The sequence below is a fragment of the Micropterus salmoides genome, unplaced genomic scaffold (assembly GCF_014851395.1).
Source record: "Micropterus salmoides isolate LMB-PRFRI ecotype aquatic unplaced genomic scaffold, ASM1485139v1 Ms_hic_scaffold_7, whole genome shotgun sequence".
NCBI classification, from domain to species: domain Eukaryota; kingdom Metazoa; phylum Chordata; class Actinopteri; order Centrarchiformes; family Centrarchidae; genus Micropterus; species Micropterus salmoides.
The window spans coordinates 12105174-12125091 of record NW_024044459.1 but is presented as its reverse complement, the minus strand read 5'-3'; the positions used below and the strand labels follow the sequence as shown (position 1 = coordinate 12125091).

Below are 19918 nucleotides of genomic sequence, written 5' to 3'. Positions count from 1 at the left end.
CTTGTCTCATACTCATCTTTTGATCTTAAACCCAAATGTCTTCAGTGAACAACAAAAATAAAGGAATTTGCCTTACCATTCCAAAATACTGTATATACATATACATATACGTTTACACCCAGGAAATAATTCTGCACTGCATTTTTTCAATTTACAACTGGTGGAATAGCAGAAAGAAGGTAGGAACATCAATTAAATTAAACTGTGTGGGAAGTCCTGCAATGCCTTCCATGGATAATCTCTTCATTGAATGTTGGATCCAGCAAATGCCAGAGATTTTATCAAGTCACTATGAACTGTGGCTTTAATCACTCTTTTGTCATGCACATCAGAGATAGTAACATTCGTCAAAATGTATCAAGCAATTGAATTCAACATTGAATGGAGTGTGGAAGAGACCTGTGTAGTGACAAACTCTGAGCTAGTCCTTCTGTTGGAACTGATTCTTGTCTCTTATTTACCTGCACTGCTTTACGAAGACATTCATTACATACTTACTTCCAACACCAGCAGCAGGTTACCAGCTGCAGAGAAAGTTTAATTTACTGTTTGAACCATAAATACTTGAGCCTGTATGATTGATTGCTTGGGAAAGTAATAAAAACAAAACCTGTCATGAGGACTGTCTATTTCTATTTGTGTTCAGCATATTATTTTCCCTCCATTTGCTTCCTGCATCATTGCCAGGGCTTTTAATTATGTCTTCACAGAAATGTGGCTGCATTTCAGAACAACATGCAGTGCTTTCTAAACAAAGCTGTAGAACAGTTACAGCAGGGCAGCGAGGAAAATGTCAAATTAAAGGTGTTATTTTATGCTAATAAAAAGGGGAAAAAACATCATGCATGTCCAATGCACCACATGGACAAATATTGCAGGTTGTATGTAATTAGTAAAGTTATTCAATTAAAATCATTGACCTTTACAATCATGGACTATTGCATATAATTACAATAAAATCCTCCCTTTACTCACTCCCATACTCGAAGTTGACATTTGCTGCTCTAATAATATCTCTGACAGAATCATTTATTAACAATCAATTGTCACGATCGATAGGGATAATTAACATTGACTTACATGTCGTGGACTGTCTGTGGCTCACAGAAACACAAGAGTTATTGACCAGCTGTTTTGGTTAAAGTGAAAGATTTTAATTTTCTGGTACATTATAGGTCCTTAGTTGCAATTATTCTTATTCTAAATATCTATACCTATAGTAAAAGCCTTTTGACTAAATTAAAGATACCCTTAATTTAAATGATGACTAGTCAAAACTACATTGAAGATTCCTTGAATATGAGCTTTGACTAAAATGTAAATGGAGATATCTGAAATTTTACATTGTGAATAGTCAAAAACGTAATTGTGGATATCTCGAATTAGATTATTCATACAACTCAATGGTTTGTTCTTACTAGACAGAGTGTAATTAGATACTGAATTCAAGTTTTGACTAGTCAAATGCAGTGCAGATATCTTAAATTTAAATCCTATGCATCTTTAAATGTTAAAAGGGGTTGCCATATGGAGGCTTTCACAGCATCTTAGTAACGCCCATGAGGTGTTCAACTATCACATATGGGTGTTAGGTGTGTTTACAAAAACAGTTTGTTACTCATTTTAAATATACCTTTTATTTTATACCCTGAAATATTAAAAGTTTGCATAATCTTGTTTAGCAATACATAAGTTATTTTTTTCCTCCTCAGTGATTTTTTTTTTCTTAACTTAACAAAAATTCCAGACAACAAAACACAACATGTGCACATATTCCAGTTTGTATGCCTTTTTTGCAGTATTTAATAAGTTTCTTGCACCATGTAATTCTGATTCTGCTTATTATAATTCTGACAGCAGCAACAAAAGCTCTGTGTGCCTGTACGCTCAAAAGCAGCAAGTATCTCCCTGGTATTAATATCCTTTTACACTTCATGAAACTGCTCATATTGTACACCTATAAAAGGGTACAGACTATATCGGATTAGTATGGTCGGCTATTTTGACATTTTAATAGGGATCTAGATTATTTCCAGCTGTTACAATTACAATGTAATTCTTCCAATCCAAACACTTTACTGGTTGCAGTTGTATTGCTGCATATGGCTTTTCTTCTCTGACTCAGCTCAATGGATTAGCTGCAAATTGTAAGACATAGAGCTCCAAAATATCTAGGAAGTAAAGTTTGTCCAAATACTAAAAAACTAGAATTCCAGCTACCATTCTCATTCTGCTCAGGGCTGCACTGCATCATTTAGAGAAGTTGAGCAGACAGGAGCATCACTTCAAAAACTTCTCCATAGATACTAATAAAATCCCAGAAAACGCAAAATACCACGGGTGGCGATATCAGTGCACATAAGCCTCTGAGCTCTCTTGAGAAATGGGATGAGACAGAGGCACCACAAAAACAGGAGCAGAAAGAATGGAGGATGACACACCGCCAGTTCAGTCATTGACTGTTCCTGCCAGACTTGCCACGCTGTGTGACAAAGTCAAGAAAAGACAGGAAGTGAGGGGGGGGGTGGACTTTATCTGATAAACCTGAGAACACAATGTCCACTCTGATTAAATCCATGTAAAAGTTAATTAGTCTGACACTGGACCAACTGACCAAAATAATACATTAAATGTGCAATTTTTTTCTTTTTTCTTTTTAGTGCAGTTATGTTTCATGAAGAACAGCACATAACGAGCAGTATTTTTTAATGAGCAACCAGCAAAGCATCGTATGACATCGTATGGCTTGTCCGACAGCATTCAGACCTTAGGCATCTGAACCTGAGCCACCATGCATGAATAATAAGGGCTTATCCTCTGAGCTGACACTGTTAACTTCTTTGCACATGGGTGGCTGCATTTGGCAATGCTGCGGAAACGTGATGTAAGTCAACTGTACAACAGCTAAGGCTGTATCCTACTCCAATGTGCTTTCTGAAATCTTGGCATCACAACACGTTGGCACCAGACGCCTAGTCTCTTCTTCTCAGTGGCTGTCAGATTGATATGTCAGCTGCATGTGCTCCAGTAGTCCCCATTATAATTAATTAAAAGGGCTAAATAGTTTTTTAGAGGTACAAAAGATGGATTTACATACTATAATTTTGAAATCAATCTCTTTTTTTTATTGCCTGTGTGTGGAGTGGTTGTAACTTTACATAAAAACGATCCACTTTCGTGTTCTTACGGCCAGACTCCAGGTAAGATTTTTTGGGCAATTCATTGGCTTTGACTGCATGTGTGCTCCCGAACCGCTTGCCTTCTGATTCTGTATCATACACACAGATGAACAACACCGCAGCTAATGAGGTGGAGTCCACAAAAATCAAAAAACGAGCATTTCCCAGCACAACACAGACTACAACACAAACTTCACATAAAGTTAAAATTCACCAACAAAGTTTTATGTGCTGGAGCCCTTCAGGCCAAACGAGAATCAGATTGACGTCAGGTGAAAACACAGTCAACATCAGATAGGCTGAAGTCACGGGTCGTGTTAGTTGGTAAAGTAATGTGGAAAGCCATACATGTCTGTGCCTGTCTCAGCCGAATCAGCAACACCAAGCACGCATTCTCCACACTGTGTGAGCCAGCTGCCATTAGCCAGGCGGCTAACCTGCAGCTCGAGCTCAAAGCAACAAGCAATACACTCTCTGTTCACAGTCTGAGGTCCTCTCACACACCCCTCCACACAGAAATTGTGTATGAGCCACACGAGAGCAGACGCTTCATGGGGACAGAACACACTCCCTGTCCATGGGTACCCCTTTGTTTCACAGAAGCCAGCCTATGTCATATGAGCACACAAACGCGGACATTACCCTTTGTATGGACAGGATACACACACACTTAATCCTGTGTTTGGTGTTGTCCTATTGCCGCTCGCCGGGGAGACCGCCGCGGTCGCAAGAAAGACTGCTAGGCCCGAGGCAAGAGGCTGCTGCAGGCACAGCTCCCTACGCCGTCCCCCGGCCTCCTGCCCGCTGGCACAGCCGGCGCCTGCACTTCTGGCTCAGCATCACGCTCCCAAGGGTGGCCTGCTCATGGTCTAATCCCCCTGTGCAGCCACAGTGTTCCGGGAAGCACCAGTGACATTTTTGGGGGGGGGGTTGTGTGTAACCTGTTCATGTTCTGCCTGCACTTTCTCAGAGCAGCTACGCTGCCTCGTGCTAACTCTCCCACCACACACAGGAGGGCGCCCTGGGGTGCTCATGTCCCCCAGATGCTCATGGACAGAGGTCTGGCGTTCAGTACAGTAAAGACCTACGCTGCCACCATTTTGTCCTGTCACCAAACCCTTCGTGACAGGGGTTGCAGAGGCACAGGCTGGTGTTGCAACACTGGTTTTACCCGCCCTGGCCCAAGCCCCTTTCGAGCCCTTGGAGACCTCATTCTCATAGAATCTGGAGTTACAATACGCAACTATCGCTTTCCACATTATTTCACCAGCTAACAGGACCCACAAGTGTTGATTTTAGCTTTCAAGAAATTATTTAATGTACCAAGCAATGTAGAGCGAGGTATTTATACCAGAGACAATTTAGAGGAGACATGCCACTCAGTCACATCCTAAATACAAGTCTATGGGGAAAGCCCGTAACGGCAAAGATGGCGGTTATCCCACCCCTCCCGCTAGAAAGCCAAGTGTCTGCTTTTAACAGCCAAAGCGGGAATCATATTTCAGCCCATCGCGTGGTTCCACTGACGCAGGGGTCCGTTTTACCTTTACTACACATGCGCAGAAGTGGTGACGTATGCATAGTAGAAGTATAACCGGTCGGGAAAAACGCTTTTTAAACTTTATTTTGGGGCAAAGTTGTCAAATGCTTACAGCGATTGTTATCAGATTTTAATGCTGATTCTAGTCATGTAGTTTTTATGTCCCGGTGACCAGTAAAAGTGCAGTTCTGGCTCTCTCCCTATTCATTTAGATAGGTGCCTGGTCTTGTTAGTCCGAAATAGCTGCCCAGAAGCGTTGCCAAGATGCCGGCCGAGTGGCAGGACTTGCCTAAAAGGACTTTGTTTCTATTAAATTAGACTAGTGATGCAAGACAGGGGCAGCCAGCTAGCGTATAATGAGCATGTATCTGCCGCTGTTTGCTTCATAATGTTCAGTTTAGATTTATTGTCATTTTACCGATGTAAAGGTTAACAGCTTGTCCACCAGTCTCAGTCGCTGTAACATACATGACTAATGCAATATAACGGCTCAGGACAATACCACTGTAGAATATCCATTCACTACTGTAATGGATTATTTCAACCTCAAACCGATAAAAAATATTACTGTAACGTTGCAGTTGGAGTTAACCTAAATTTTCAGCATGTTGTGTGAAGCTGGCTAACTGTGCATTGGATTCTGCTCGCCCATGAGTTTGATCACGTGCAACAGCACACACCTGGGTGCAATCTAAAATCTGCAATGCTAGTGTCCGCTGAAAACTACATATAGCCCCTGTAAGTCCGGATCATATCAGTGGGGTACATAGCTGCAAAGAATGTTAACACATTTAGTGTTGTCTTATGTGCATGTGTTGTGTTGTTCACTTGCACAAACTTCACTCGGTTAAAAACTTGGGTCACAAGTTGTGATGGATATTTTGCAAGCACGGACCAGGTAAAGAAACACTGAACACACAGGGTGCAGATGTTGGTTTTGGTTGTTTGATAGGCTGCGTCAATAACAAGCTGGAAAAATTCTGTGAGTTGTGTGTCTTTTAGGCGACTCTCTAAAATGTACTGCTGAGTGGAGTAGACAGGGGGAGGGGCATATTTAAAATTTATAATAACAATGTTCTTGGTGATTAAAACCTGCTTTCACATGGCGGTATTATATTAAAAAAAATTTTTGCCGGGGGGGGGGGGGCTGGGTTTTACAATCATGAAGCCTGCTAAACTATCCACCATCTGTCAGCCATCGCAGATGGACGATGGTATTGTCTATCAGCCCAACCCTATCAGATGTTGTTAGCGGTCACAGAAAAAAAGTGATTATTTATATATCACAATATAAACTTGTGTATCAGAAGCTTTGTCCTTTCTCTTTCCTCTCCCATTAATCATCTTATGACCCCGCAAATTTATCTTGTGACCCTTTGGAGGGGATCCAACCCCTAGTTTGGAACCCACTGGATTATACTACCTAAGTGTATAACACCAGCTCCACCTCCACCAGCTAAAACAGTAAATTTTTTCATCACTATTAACAATCTAATAATGTTTCAACATGAGAATGCCCTCATGCACAAAGTCCATAAAGAAATGGTTTTTCCAGTTTAGTGTGGAAGAACTTGACTGTCCTGCACAGAGCCGTGACCTCTACTCCATCCAATACCTTAAATTTACATTTTAAGCAAAGATAGTTGATTAATAATACAGCAATTTTATTTACAGAATTTCACTATTTCCATTTTACTTATGGGAAAAAATCTGTTTACATAAGTGATAAAGCAGTCATAGGAATTATGACTGCTATGGCATCTGGCAGCACTTGTAGAAGAAGCAGCCAGTAGCACCTTTAAACTTTGCAACACTTTTGCTTTTTATCTGTTTTTTCACGGCTTTGTTGCCAAAACATATGTTACCTCTGACATAAACACAGTCATTAGAAAATGAAGACAAGGTTTTTTGCATTAATGAGCAGTGGACCACGATCCACCCCGCCCAAAAAACCAAACCAGCAAAAGAGGTCACCTGTGTTGAACAGAAGTTAGAGTTGTTTCTTTTTAAGCAGTACCACAAACTTTCCATAACCTTAACCAAGTGTTTATTACTGTAACCATGACTACAAAGCTTTGCTAACCTTAACAAAGTAGGCACACAGAATAATTTTAGTGATTTATTAATGATTGAAGGCTTACAGGCATAGGTCGGCAGGTAAGCAAGAGACAGGCAGGCAAGGTTGGGTATTGGGTCATGTTCCGGTTCAGGCTTGAAAGCAAAGGCTTAAGGGTACATGACCACTTTGACAAACTGGAAAGAAGGAGAAGAAGACTACATATTTTATTAATCCATCTAGGGGAAATTCAAGGCTATGAAATCAAGAGTGGAAAAGAGCTGGTTCAGTATTGCAGGGCTGGCGAGTGAAAGCGGAAACAGGTGGGCAGGTGAGCAGGGAAGGTCAGGTGTCTGGAAGGAAACGGGTTACTGCAGGGCAGGAGGGAGTGGCTGAATGTGGGAGTGAAGTAACTGGGAAATGAGATAAAGGTTGCATCTCAACTCTCTTAATTGCATCCACGTTTCATGTGACCCATGACCAGTTCATTATAGTTTATAATAATGCAGCTCAGTGAGGATGTTTCACAGACAAGACAAGCGTATATAATGTGGATCTGTCTGTCTCCCTGTCACTGTTAACAGAGACTCTAGTCTGCAGTGTAGCTTATACACTTCTCTGACAAACCACAGAACTGTAGACGAACATTAGGCTTTATGATACATATATGGTCGACTGTCTCTCTGCTGCGAGTCTGCTTTATGTGAACGGCCGAATGGTGTCAATTTGAAATTGTGGAATTGTGAGATGGCATTATCTCCTTTCCCTTTGTAAAGAATGGTCCAATGTATTCTTTGCTAAAGGAGATAAGATAGAAAGCACTGAAGCACCTTTTCTAAGCATTTAGAGAATTTGACCTTTACCTCTCGTCATGGCTGCCACTTACAGTAAATACTTCCAGGTCATTTCACTCAGTTTGGAACCTTTCTAAGCAAAAAAAGACTATGGCTGTATCCGAAATCCCCACTCATTTACTACTCCTTACTCCCTATGTAGGGAGTTGAATGTAGAGCACTATATAGTAAGCTCACTCGCATTATTATAACAACACTTTCGGACACTACTCTGATCGTTATTTTGCCACCGTTTATTATGTAATTGCCGTCAGACAATCAGTTTTTTCTATCAGCTCAATGCATGATGGTATATACAGCTTGGTTAGTGACCATTGGTTGTACACTACTTTTCAAAATGCATTCTGGGATACATTGAGTGGACTATATAGGGTATAATAATTATCACTATACTTTCGGACAGCCCTACAAAATGGCGAGCTCACTATATAGTGAGTAGTGGCTGTTTTCGGACACAGCATATTTGTCCCCAACACGAGAGTCAGAATGTGATACACCTACTGTTCAGATTCTCAAAATGTTGCTAAATCCTGAAGGTGCTAGTTCATGAACACCTTTTTGTAACTGATTTTCACCCACCTCAAGATAAATTTACTCTGCCTTTAAATTGTTTTCTTTTAAATGTATAATACTTTGACGTCTACTGTTAAAGTACAATGACATAGTAAAAATGTAGTTATTTTCTTTGATTTCAGCCTCACATTCAACAAAAAGTGTGTTGTTAATGTTGTCAGGTGCTCAAAAATGCAAAAGCAGCATCCTTAAAGTCCTCTCTGACAATGAAAGACTTTGTCACAGGTGCTATACACCACAGATCTGAAATCAGGGACATGTACAATAGCATTGTCATTATGGTCATTACTAAGATGGTTGGCGTGGTAACTATATGCATCCAGGCAGGGAAGGGATGAATGTTTCCCTTTTTCTGCATGCACAGCCAAATCAGCAGTCCATCTCAGTGGCTGGCAGCCAAGTGGTCACAGCCTTTGTGAACATTTGCATGACAGTGTCTCCAATTGCGTGAGGTGCTCTGAATGAGGGGGGAGCTCGCCAAAATGTTTTGACAAGATGGCTCGGCTTTGAAGACATGTAAGGGGTTTTTGACAAACTCTTGGTAGAACAATTATCGTTTCATGGGATAAAATATCTGTTATTTGCCTGAAGGCTCTTTTGTTAGCAGAGAGAACAGACTGAGAGGTCCTTTTTGCTCTGTAAATGGCATTTTCAATTGATGTGGGAGAGGGGCTCATTTTTCCTGGGGCAAAAATTCTGTTCATGTAGGTTGAAAAATCTGTTCATGTAGGTTGAAAAACCTATGACATGGGTATTTAAGACTCACTCTTCAGAATAAATCTTAACTAAAACCATGTGTTCAGGCTGTGCTCAATGAGATGTTCTTACTGTATATATGATACAGCAGAATTTGTCTTTAATGAAATGATGGTAGAGAAATCCTGAAAGCAAGAAATCAGAGAAGTTAGTCATGTATTTTTATTGCTATGTGCTCCCCATTACAACAAACAGCATCAGTAGTGTACACTTCAATCTACACAAATACATACAAAAGCAAATAGAGCAGAGAGTGACTGACATTAATGACAATCAATATACTTTAATGCATGGATAGCACGGGGGAATGAATACAGTACATGGAGAATCCTATGCAGTAATATTTGTCTGAGGCTCAGGGATTGTCAATGTAACATCTACAACTACCCTATTGTCATTATAAGCTCTGCATAACATTAGCAGCAATGTTGTATAGGCAGCAACTAAAGAATGAGGGTGAAAAGAACAGGGTAGGAAAGTTTAAAATGGTTAGACAAAACTGACAACTACAAACAGCATAAAAAAAACTTTACTTGTTTACTGGTTCTACACTATGTTTTATTGGTTAAAATAAAGCATTTGTCTGGTCAGTACATGTCGCTGTGATGTAACAGCTCTGTTAACAACTTCTACAAAACAGCTGTGAAAAGACAGCTTTCTGACAACAAGTTAAACATCTCAAAATTGAGCATGTATATTTACATCTAACTGTTTGCAGCAAAACAATGTCATTTCTAGTCTATCACATTTTTAGTAAGTAAAAATCCATTAAAATTTTGAAAATGTTGAAAAATGTCATGAATGTGATCGGTTTTTAATGGGTTATCTGCTGCAGCTTATTGACCAGCTGTCACTGCACTTCCTGTAAAAACAAAGCAGAAATCTTTAACTTTTAATAAATATTTATGTACTCAATGCTATATACATGTACTATACATTGGCACACAGGAGTGAGTGTGAATAGTTGCGAGCTATTTCTTTGCTGAGAACACAAAACTGTGCCTTTGCTATTGCAGTCAGATGCATGGTGGTTGTGAGGCAATCCTTTTTTTTAATAAATAGCTTTCTCTCTCCTGAACCTTCTTCCACCATTAAAAAGCCATTTAGGAAATACTTTGGAGAAGAAAAACATGTTCCACGTACAGTAAAACTCTTTTGAAAGTCCAGCTTCTTGTGCTTACAATGAGGCTTTGTTCCTGCAAACACAAACTGTACAATAAAATCTTGTTCAGACCGAATGTGAAAGAGTGTAATAAGTTTAAAGCTCCATTAAGCGAGATTTTTGATATTATAATTGGATAAAATGACTGTGTAATGTGAAGGCTCACTCACAGCGATTAACCCACTGAGAGGTAACACCTAACTCTGCAGCACTACACAGCTTAAAGGTTTGGCTCTTGTCAACTCCCAAAGATAAAATCAAAAAGCTGAGTATAGGTAAGTCAGCACCAAACAGCAGAGAGCTGAAATAAACAAGTAGCTGGTGAAGAAAGTGGAACATCTAGCAGTTGAAGAGACAGATATTTCCCTCAGGAGTTGGTAAAGACCAAAAGAAAATTTTGGATTTACATTCATCAGCTGGGCAGAAACAATATTCAGTGGGATGCCCATGTTGCTCTGTTTCTGCTGGATGTGTAAAAACGTTTGCTAACGGATTAGCCAGTAACACCTGATCACCTGTCAATGGATACATCAGGACTGTGGTACTGTGTTTGTTTGGGAGTCTTTCTGCCCCCTAGTGGTCAAAAAACTCTTAATGAAGCTTTAAGTGTTTGAAGTTAGATAGCATATGTCACTACAAAAATAATCTGCAAATCCAACATTTAATAGCATTTCAACATGAGTGTTGTATATTTCATGGTCACATCAACATAGAAATTTCACAATAAATTTCAGTTGCATAGTGAAGTTTTACTTCGTTTTTTGTCTGTTCAAGCTGAACAAGAGCCCACTGTATATAGCATACAGTATTGAGAACACTTGTTAAATATTTGTCTTAGTTCCCTTCTTCAATCTAACAACTTCAATCTTTCTGAGCAGTAACTTTTACAAGGAGGGCAATGCAAAGAATCAAATAGGTCAAGCACCATTCAAATGTTGAGATGAAGTAATGTGTATAGGAGGAATAATTGGCCAGGAAATGTGAGGAGAAGAACAATACCACTCTTTTGTCTGCAGTTAAACATAAACTGACAGCAAGGAGACAGTTAGCTTGACTTAGCACATCACATTTGTGTTGTTTTGTACAGATTAAACAAAACAAAAAAAAATACAGCTTATTAGTTAGTGTGCTTTATTGCTGGTAGATGTACTTTTGAACTTTGAAAAGAGCCAGGCTAGTTGTTTCCCCCTGTTTCCAGTCTTTATGCTATGCTAAGCTACGCTAAGCTGACAAGATTGATTAAAGGGTGTATCCTCAGCTTCCTAATATAATACTGATATTTCCCTGGACAGTATTTACAGGAACCTTTTATAAATACTTATTTCCATAAAACTGTAGATTTAATTATCTTATAATAATTGCTGTTTATAAAAAAATCTATACAACTGAAACCAAACTAATGGTGTATCCCTGGCCACTTTACATATGTGACGATATAAAGTCCGGTGTTTGATTTTGTATATGCAGTGACTCTGTAAGTACTGGGACAGTTTTCTGTTAAGTCAAGCTTCATACTTACATTCTTTTGGCAAGAAAAATGGCAGTTTGTAACGTTCAAGTAAAAGGGCATCAGATGATCCATTTTAGATCTTCAAAACTTTTGTGTCATCTTCCACTTCAAATTCATAGCAAACTAAACCCATCCAGCTCAAAGGTGACAGTCTAGAGATTTTACAGGGAGGTGAACATGGTGAATGTAACTACGCTCAGGTTGTGTTGTGACTTTTTGACTTGAAGTGCAAGATGTGTTTCAGTACCAGTTCCTGTATATATTTCTATATCTATATTTGAATCAGCTTTCTTTCTAATACTGAGATGTTAAAAGTTTGGAGCCAGTGTAGCAGAATAGATGCTTATTTTCATTATTGCATTTACATATTAATCTGTCGTTTGACTATTTTGTTTTTGTTCACTTTAAACTACCAAAGCTGTGTTTTATTAAACTTTTCATTCAACATGGATGAAAATTCCCTCCAGACCCTGTGTCCCTTTATCTTGAAATAATTGTAATATTTTCTCCTTTCAATATAAAGTAAAGTATTCAAATGCTCTGGGAGCTTTCTGTAAAATGTCAAAGTCATATTTGACGTCCATATCAGGGACAGAAGGGAAGGGCAATTCTTAACAACAAAGTGAACCAGCACTTTTCTTTCTCTGTTTCTCTCTTTGTGGTTTGCCAGGAAAGACTCAGGATGAAGCTGGATTATCTACTGTACATTAGGAGTCCTTAAGGGGAAGGGCATCACTTTCATCTCTCCACTTCAGAATATTCTGTAGGCCACCCACTATCTGTCAAGCTGCTCGACCTTTGACCCACAGTATGATCTGCCAGCGGGGAGGGTACCATAGCATGCAGCTTCCTGCCAGTGAAACCAATGTGTCGTGGAACCCGCCTTGGTGCTGTAGTGATCTTCGATGGGGTTTTCTTAAGCGGGCCAGGTGTGGTGATGTGTTTTGCAGCATTGCCTGATGTGGCCGATCCTTTGCCTGAGCCTTGTTTGCCACTGCGAGTACCGTTGGCTGCTACAGAGGCTGTTAATGTCTCTAGCAGCTGGGAGGCTGATCCAAAGCGGACATGCTCCTCCGTCTCAGCTGCCTCTGAGAACAGAGACAGAGCTCCACTGCGCTTGCTGCAGGAGTCGCAGCACAGTTTGTTGTAGCCTGGAATTGAGCAGTATCGTGCAAGAACCTCCATTTGGCAGAAGATGGATTTGTCTCCATTACAGGGCTCATCTGAAAGACAAAGAGCATATACTGTCAGCTCAGCGTATGTCAGACAACACTAAGTGGGTGGTGGCCTTGGATGCATTTCAGAGCACTGAGGAGTTGCTTTTAATCAGAAACTGACAGCTGTGCCTAAGTGTTTATGGCACAAAAAACAGAGAATAAGTACATTTCAGCCACATTCTACTGAAGTCTGCTTAGACAAGAGCTGTGTCCCAGTTCCATACTATTGTACATACTAATGCTAAGCAGTTAGCCAGAGTGTGTGCCTCTCATGTATTAGCGTTAGCATTACATTAGAGTAACGTTCATAAGCATCTGTTTCTCTAAAAGACAAATACCTGGCAAAATTTAGGGTTATTGGTTGTGACTCATACAGTATAAAGGCAAAAACACACTGATTTACTGTATTTATGCACCCGTTATAGGTCTGCATCAAGTAAAGCTATTGACCTGTTTTTTATGGCACCAAAATAAGTAATAAATCCTTTGAAAAATCAATTAAATTCAAAAGACTTTATTTGTCCCTGAATTGAATCACTTCCTTTTAGTACAAAACTGCAAAGTGTACATATACTGTATATATGTGTGTGTGTGTGTGTGTGTGTGTGTGTGTATGTATATATGTATTACTGCATATAGTAATTGTCAATTACAAATTGCCACTGTGGTATCTACTTCACTCACAGTGAAGAGTTTCCACGCTGACTACATGTTTTAGAGTGTGTGTGTGTGTCTGTCACAAAAGGTGGTTACTGTCAGAGCCGCTGTGCGCATGATGGTAAACACTGTGCAACGCAGCATGCCAATTTAGCTGAAAACCGTCCGATAACGGTCAGCAGCCAATCGATTGGTGCATCTATAGTATTGGTATTATGGCACTGGGACACATCACTGTTTTCTCAGCTTTCAATAAAGCCCTCTAATTTGAACCTGCCCTGAAAGTAAAACATTTCAGTGTGTACTTTAATGCACTCTCCTAATTAGGAGAGAATGTGTTTTATTTGCATCCTAGTTTATCCCCCTATCTAAGCTGCAAATATAAAAGTCGCCTTTATGTTTTATCAAAATAGCTGCAAAAAGCATGGCATACATTGACATAAAAGAATGAATAGAGGATGCTCTTTCAAAAATGAATGCTAGGATGATGGTTAAAGCGAGACTATGTAATGTTAATTGTTAATATTGTTGTGCAGATTTTTCCAGTAAATCTGCGCATGAACTGCATTTCATTCACTGTTATGTCCAGATAAAAAACTTGTAAGAGAGTTAGATTTCAGCGGCAGGGCCTTTCTTCCAGTATTCCATGCAAATGCTGATAATGTTAGTCTGCTGTAACGTTCAACATTTTTAATTGAGTATTTTAACTTTTTTAATACATAAAATGATTTTTAGTTATTAACATGTTTATGTACGTTTTGCTTTTCATATGTGCGGTGTGTCTTTGGCTTACATTCAGTCAATTAAATTTCATTTAAAAAAGAAGCAGAAATAACAATAGGGTTATTGTTAGAAACTGCTGTGTGATGACAGTTGGTCTTGAAAAGATATGTTTACCTTCTGTTCTTAATGAATGATGTGCTTACCATGGCAGGGTCCTGGCCTACACGGTCTCACAGTTTCAGGTTTTTCTCCATTACATTGATCTCCAATCCGGCAAGTGACCAGACGCCTCTCCATCCCATCTCCACAGGTCACGGAGCACTGTGGAAGAGTGCAAACATAAGCCATAACATAAGCTAATCTTGTAAATAAATTTCATGTTTGTGTTGCTTTCTCTGTGCTGGAGTTATTTTAAGAACTTGATGGCTTTACCCAGTTTTTTATTAAATTTGTAACAAACTATCGTGTCTCTTCATTATAGGCTACTCCCACACAAATATGTTAATAAGCTAATGATGCCTGTCCATCGCTTTGTGCGGTGTAGGCCTACAGCCTACGTCAGCTGGTAATCTTCGCAGGTCTTTAGACCACGGTGGAAACGCACACAACAGTGGGCTGAAGGAAACTTTTAGTTCCTTGAAAAGAGATCTGGGGACTAAAAAGTCACCATTATACTTATTAACATATAACACAGAGCTGATATGAATGGAAGCAAGTCACACAGGCAACAGTAAATGACAGGATAACTGGGTTGGATAACGAGCTGACTTGAAGTTCACTCTCCACCTGGAAACAAAATGTTTTGCTGTGCCCTTTGAGAGTGGATTTCTCTATTAGTGTGCACAGGAAACAACACCAAGACATTTTGTCCAATGGATAAATGGAAACTTATGTTGCCATTGGTTACAATGATGATACTTTTTACTTTAAACAGCAGACAGCAGATTTACAATCTCTGGATGGATTTTCTAAAACTTGGCTGAAGAGGTGGCAGCTCAACTTTATATTTATAACTTCATTTTTTAACTTAATAACTTACAGGTAGGCACAGAAGTGAAGTGGATCAGAGGTGAGGTGAGAAGTTACACCATTGGCAAATTACAACGGTCCTCAGAAGCACAGTGACCATACAAAGTCCAGCATATACTAGGTTTCAACCCAGTCTTTTTACCTTCTACATTGCCTTATGGCTGAGGAATTGTATGCGCAAGTGTAAATTAGTTAAAAAATGGCATGCAGCTTCCTGCCAGTGCTGTTGGTAGATGTACTTTTGAACTTTGAAAAGAGCCAGGCTAGTTGTTTCCCCCTGTTTCCAGTCTTTATGCTATGCTAAGCTACGCTAAGCTGACAAGATTGATTAAAGGGTGTATCCTCAGCTTCCTAATATAATACTGATATTTCCCTGGACAGTATTTACTTGAACCTTTATAAATACTTATTTCCATAAAAATGTAGATTTAATAGACATTGCTGTTTATAAAAAAATCTATACAACTGAAACCAAACTAAAAAATAGTATGTTTCTTGGGATATGGCCAAAATCTTCCCCTACATTCTAGTTTTTGGGATTTCTTGCTTATTTATACAGTAGATGACAAGTTAACAAGTCAACCTCAGTGGTGGATGTAAAAGGACCATTATGCTTCAAACTGAGTGTTGTCGTCAGAGTATTTTTCGCACAACTACTTCTGTCACTTTTTAAGTGTACAAACAACATTTGTACCTTTAAAGAAAAACTGTCTGAAAGTGTGTATCGCCATTTAAGCTATTAATCTGTGTCTATGACAGCAGGCTTCACCTTGCCTTAAAGTTTTGAGAACAGGTATGAATACTTCAGACGTTATCGGAGAACAGGTTGCACACACTAGTTTGTATACAAGCACACCTTGTCCTTATTTAGATACATAAATAGAAAAAGATTATGTAAAACTGTAAATCAAGTTGCTATTTTGTGCTGTGTAAAAAATGTAACAATCAATTCCTGGGGCGATCAGTGATGGATGAACCCAAAGCAGCAAACACACCATCAGTCTTTCTTGATATGACCTTAGTTGCTGTTTTTAGACTTGCTTTATATCTCTGTGACTGAAGGAAAATGTCAAGAAGACAATTAGTCTGAAATCTGTTGAACTCCTGAGAGCGGCTGTAGCCCAAATGTTCTCAAATAAAACTGAGCGAATTAAAATCTTAAATGGTAAAATGTTGAATAAACTCTCCAAGATCCAAGATAAATCTGTTCCCCAACGCATTCAGTACAAAATCCTCCTCCTCACACACAAAGCCCTCCATAACAAGGCCCCTTCCTACCTCACAGACCTGCTCCACCACCACAATCCCTCCCGCAACCTCTGCTCCTCTGACACTAACCTCCTCTCACCACAAATCAGGACCAAGCACCGTACCTGGGGCAACAGAGCTTTCATCATTGCAGCCTCCTCCCTCTGGAACTCCTTAACCATACACATCCGAGATTGCAGCAACATGGACTCTTTCAAATCACTTATCAAAACCCACCTTTTTAGACTAGCTTTTAACATCAAATAATGTTATTTACACCTGCTGCTGTTTGTTATTTTGTTATTTATATGGTTGCCACTTGCTCTTATGTATTTCCCCACCACATGTTTTTATCTACTGTTTGTATGTTTTATATTATGCTATTTATGTTTTTAATCGGTTTTAAATGTACATAACTTCTGCTTTTAACTGTAAAGTGTCTTTGAGTGTCCTGAAAAGCGCTATAGAAATAAAATGTATTATTATTATTAAATCAATAAAGTTAAAACCCCTGGAAGAAGCTATGTAAAAATTATTTTTATGATTCATTTATTATTAAGAATCCATGCATCCACAAGCATCTACTGTTAACTCACAAATGAATAACACTACAATTTACACAAAACAGTCCAGTTGCCATTCATTTTAACCTTCCCTGGATATTGTTATTGTACACACTCTATATATAACAGAGTTTAAGTATATATACTCAAATATGTATATATACAGCTATATTCCTACATGGAGATTGACCATGTTATCTAAAATCTCTCACACAAATTAACTACTGAAAGTTATTTGAGTCTGACATGAAGAGTTGCACCTCATTAGTTTTTACATGCTCACCACCACTCAGTTGGACGTCTGATTTATTGGATTTTTCGATGGATTCAAAAGGTCTTGTTTAGTGAAATGGAGGAGCTAAAACTGCTGTATTTTCAGATGAGATGTGACACCACTCTAATTAAATATCAGATGCCTTATGTTTTATTTTATATGATATGTTGTCAAGTTCATAGTGAAATCATGTCATATCTGCACATTAAAGATGCTGCTGCATTTAAATCTGCAGAGAAGGGTAAGCCGATGGTTAGACTGACATTAGTTAACTGGAAACCAGATGGCATAAAAATAAATCAGAAAGAATCATAGATTGGTGGCTAAATGATCCACACTTTCAGGACTCGCAACATGCCTTTGTACCTGATGAAGAGCCAACTTGTACTTGAAACATTGTAAAACTGTTTTTGAGAGGGAGCATTGAATAGTGTTTCAAGTCTGTGTGAAACTAAATGATCCACACACCAAAGAAGGACAGAGATTAACCTCTAACTGGAGCCATGTGATCTCTTTCAATTTCTTTCAAACAGATCATGTGGATACTGAACCTCTGACCACGCTCCGGTCCTCCACTGGGCAGGACATGGGACTCTGTTACAGGGCCTCCGACTCTCTGGCTTCTCCCCGCTGCAGTACTTGCTGTGGACGGAGCGGTTGGTACCGTCGTGCAGGTACTGCACGCAGCGAACCGTCCGGATCTGAAAGCCCAGGCTGCCACAGGTTTTGGTACAGTGCTCCCATTCCTCTGAGATCCATCTGGACAATTCAAAGTGTGGAGGTTACTTAGGATATAAAGCAGGTTAATTAGGTTATGTCATAACAAAAAGGTACATATTTAAGGACAGAGGTAGAAGTATTTAGATCTTTAAAAAATTAAAGTACCACTACAAGAATGTAAAAATCGTTGAGTAAATTACATAATCCTACTTAGAATAAGAGGTATAAGTTCTTATTCTGCAGTACAATGTCCTGTGTGACTAATATTTTATTATATATGACACTATTAGATTGTCAATACTGATGCATCAACGTGTATCTTACTGTTGGTAAGGTGGAGCAGTTTTAACTACTTTATATATAGTTTGGTAGGAGTGCTAAGGGTCGGGCCCCTCCAAAGGGTCACAATATAAATATCATAAAATCTGGGGGTAGTAAGATATTAATGGGAGAGGAAAAAAGAAAAAAAAGAAAAACTTCTGCTAGACAAATCTGTATTCATTATTATTTTTACTTTTCTCTCATCTGTGCTTTTTACAGAATGATTAAATAAGTTCCTTCTATGAGCCTCATTATTTAAATTAAACCATGTGAGAGGTTTAGAGGTGGAATCACTTTTTGGTGGAACTGCTACAACTAACAGACATCGGCTCTTTTGTAAGACGTCACAACTCAAAAATGGTGGGTGCCACTAGTTAAATGTATTTTATAAACTGCTCAAATATTATTTATGTAAAATCTTAATCTGAAAAGTAACAAATAAATGAATAAATCAAGGTGAGTAAAAAGTACAACATTCCCTCTAACTGTAGTTGGGTAGAGGTATAAAGTATCATAAAATGAAATACTCATATAAAGTAAAGTACAAATACCTCAAAACTCTAAGTTAAGTATTTGAATTAAATTCCATTACCAAGATAAAAAAAAAAGACTAATCACTCTAATCATTATTCGGCTAAAGATAAATGGTTTGATATTGGTGGTGGTTGGAGAACAAATTAACTCATGGAAAAAAGCAACTATAACATGCTGGATCCCCATTGCTCACAAATTTGGGCATCAATAAAAGAAAGAAGACGACAACAAGCTATTAACAACAAAAGGCCATTTTCAAAAAAACGCAGCAACTAGCTAGCACAGCTGAAGCAAACTTCCAGTTTTAGCTCAACGATGATATGACCGCCTGGTGTTGTATTGCAAGGTGGGGCAGAGAGCAGTGTATTCAGAATGCATGTAGTAAACTGCGCTGAAGGAAGTCTTTTGCTACAGAAATCAGTCCATGACGTCAAGAAGGGAGCCCAACGGCGTGGTCACACACAAATTTGCTGAAGGACAGAGGAGGAAAAATAGAGAGGGGGATGCTTTTTTCTCATTGTTTGGGGTATAGGTGACCCAAGATAGTCTTAGATGTGAAGAAGCTTGATTCAACTGCCAGTCTCACAGTCAAATCTTTATGAAATGTTATTGTTTTGAAACGAGGATTATGCCATTTTGACTTTATGGGGTTGCTCTGATTTACATAGAGCTGTCGGTTAATATACATCCTATTATGATATAAATATCAACATATAATGCTGTATATAAAAATGTGAAAAGAAAGAAGCTTTTAAAAAATCATTTTAAAGTGCGTGTTGTGTGGACGAAGCATGTGTGTGTGTGTTGTAAAAGAGGAAGAGAGACAGAGCACCAGCACAGTAGCTCCGCTTTAATCTTGATAAGCTGCAGAGCTGCAGTCTCTATTCATTCAACTTGCACTGTAAATTCACAGCTAAACTGAGGTTTTTTCAAGACCCTTTTCTCTCTCTCTCTCTCTCTCTCTCTCTCTCTCTCTTGCTTTGCTTGTCATTCACCGGTCTT

The 19918-nt window shown here is 39.0% G+C and overlaps 1 protein-coding gene across 1 annotated transcript; it reads right to left on the bottom strand.

The window, feature by feature from the left end:
• Positions 1-11730: 11730 nt before the first annotated feature.
• On the bottom strand, positions 11731-18455 carry LOC119892282 (A disintegrin and metalloproteinase with thrombospondin motifs 14-like). Its single transcript, XM_038704468.1, has 3 exons — positions 17893-18455; positions 14431-14548; positions 11731-12853 (listed from the first exon to the last, which is right to left on the bottom strand). The coding sequence occupies exons 2-3, from the start codon at positions 14522-14524 to the stop codon at positions 12369-12371; spliced, it is 579 nt and encodes a 192-aa protein (XP_038560396.1). The 5' UTR covers positions 14525-14548; positions 17893-18455; the 3' UTR covers positions 11731-12368.
• Between the last annotated feature and the right edge of the window lie 1463 nt (positions 18456-19918).

Bases quoted from the DNA above. Each gene is read 5' to 3' on its own strand.
- LOC119892282 (XM_038704468.1), bottom strand. From the start codon at position 14,524: ATGGAGAGGCGTCTGGTCACTTGCCGGATTGGAGATCAATGTAATGGA. The intron at 12,854-14,430 runs GTAAGCACATCA...TTTGTCTTTCAG, and splicing joins TAGGCCAGGACCCTGCCATG to ATGAGCCCTGTAATGGAGAC.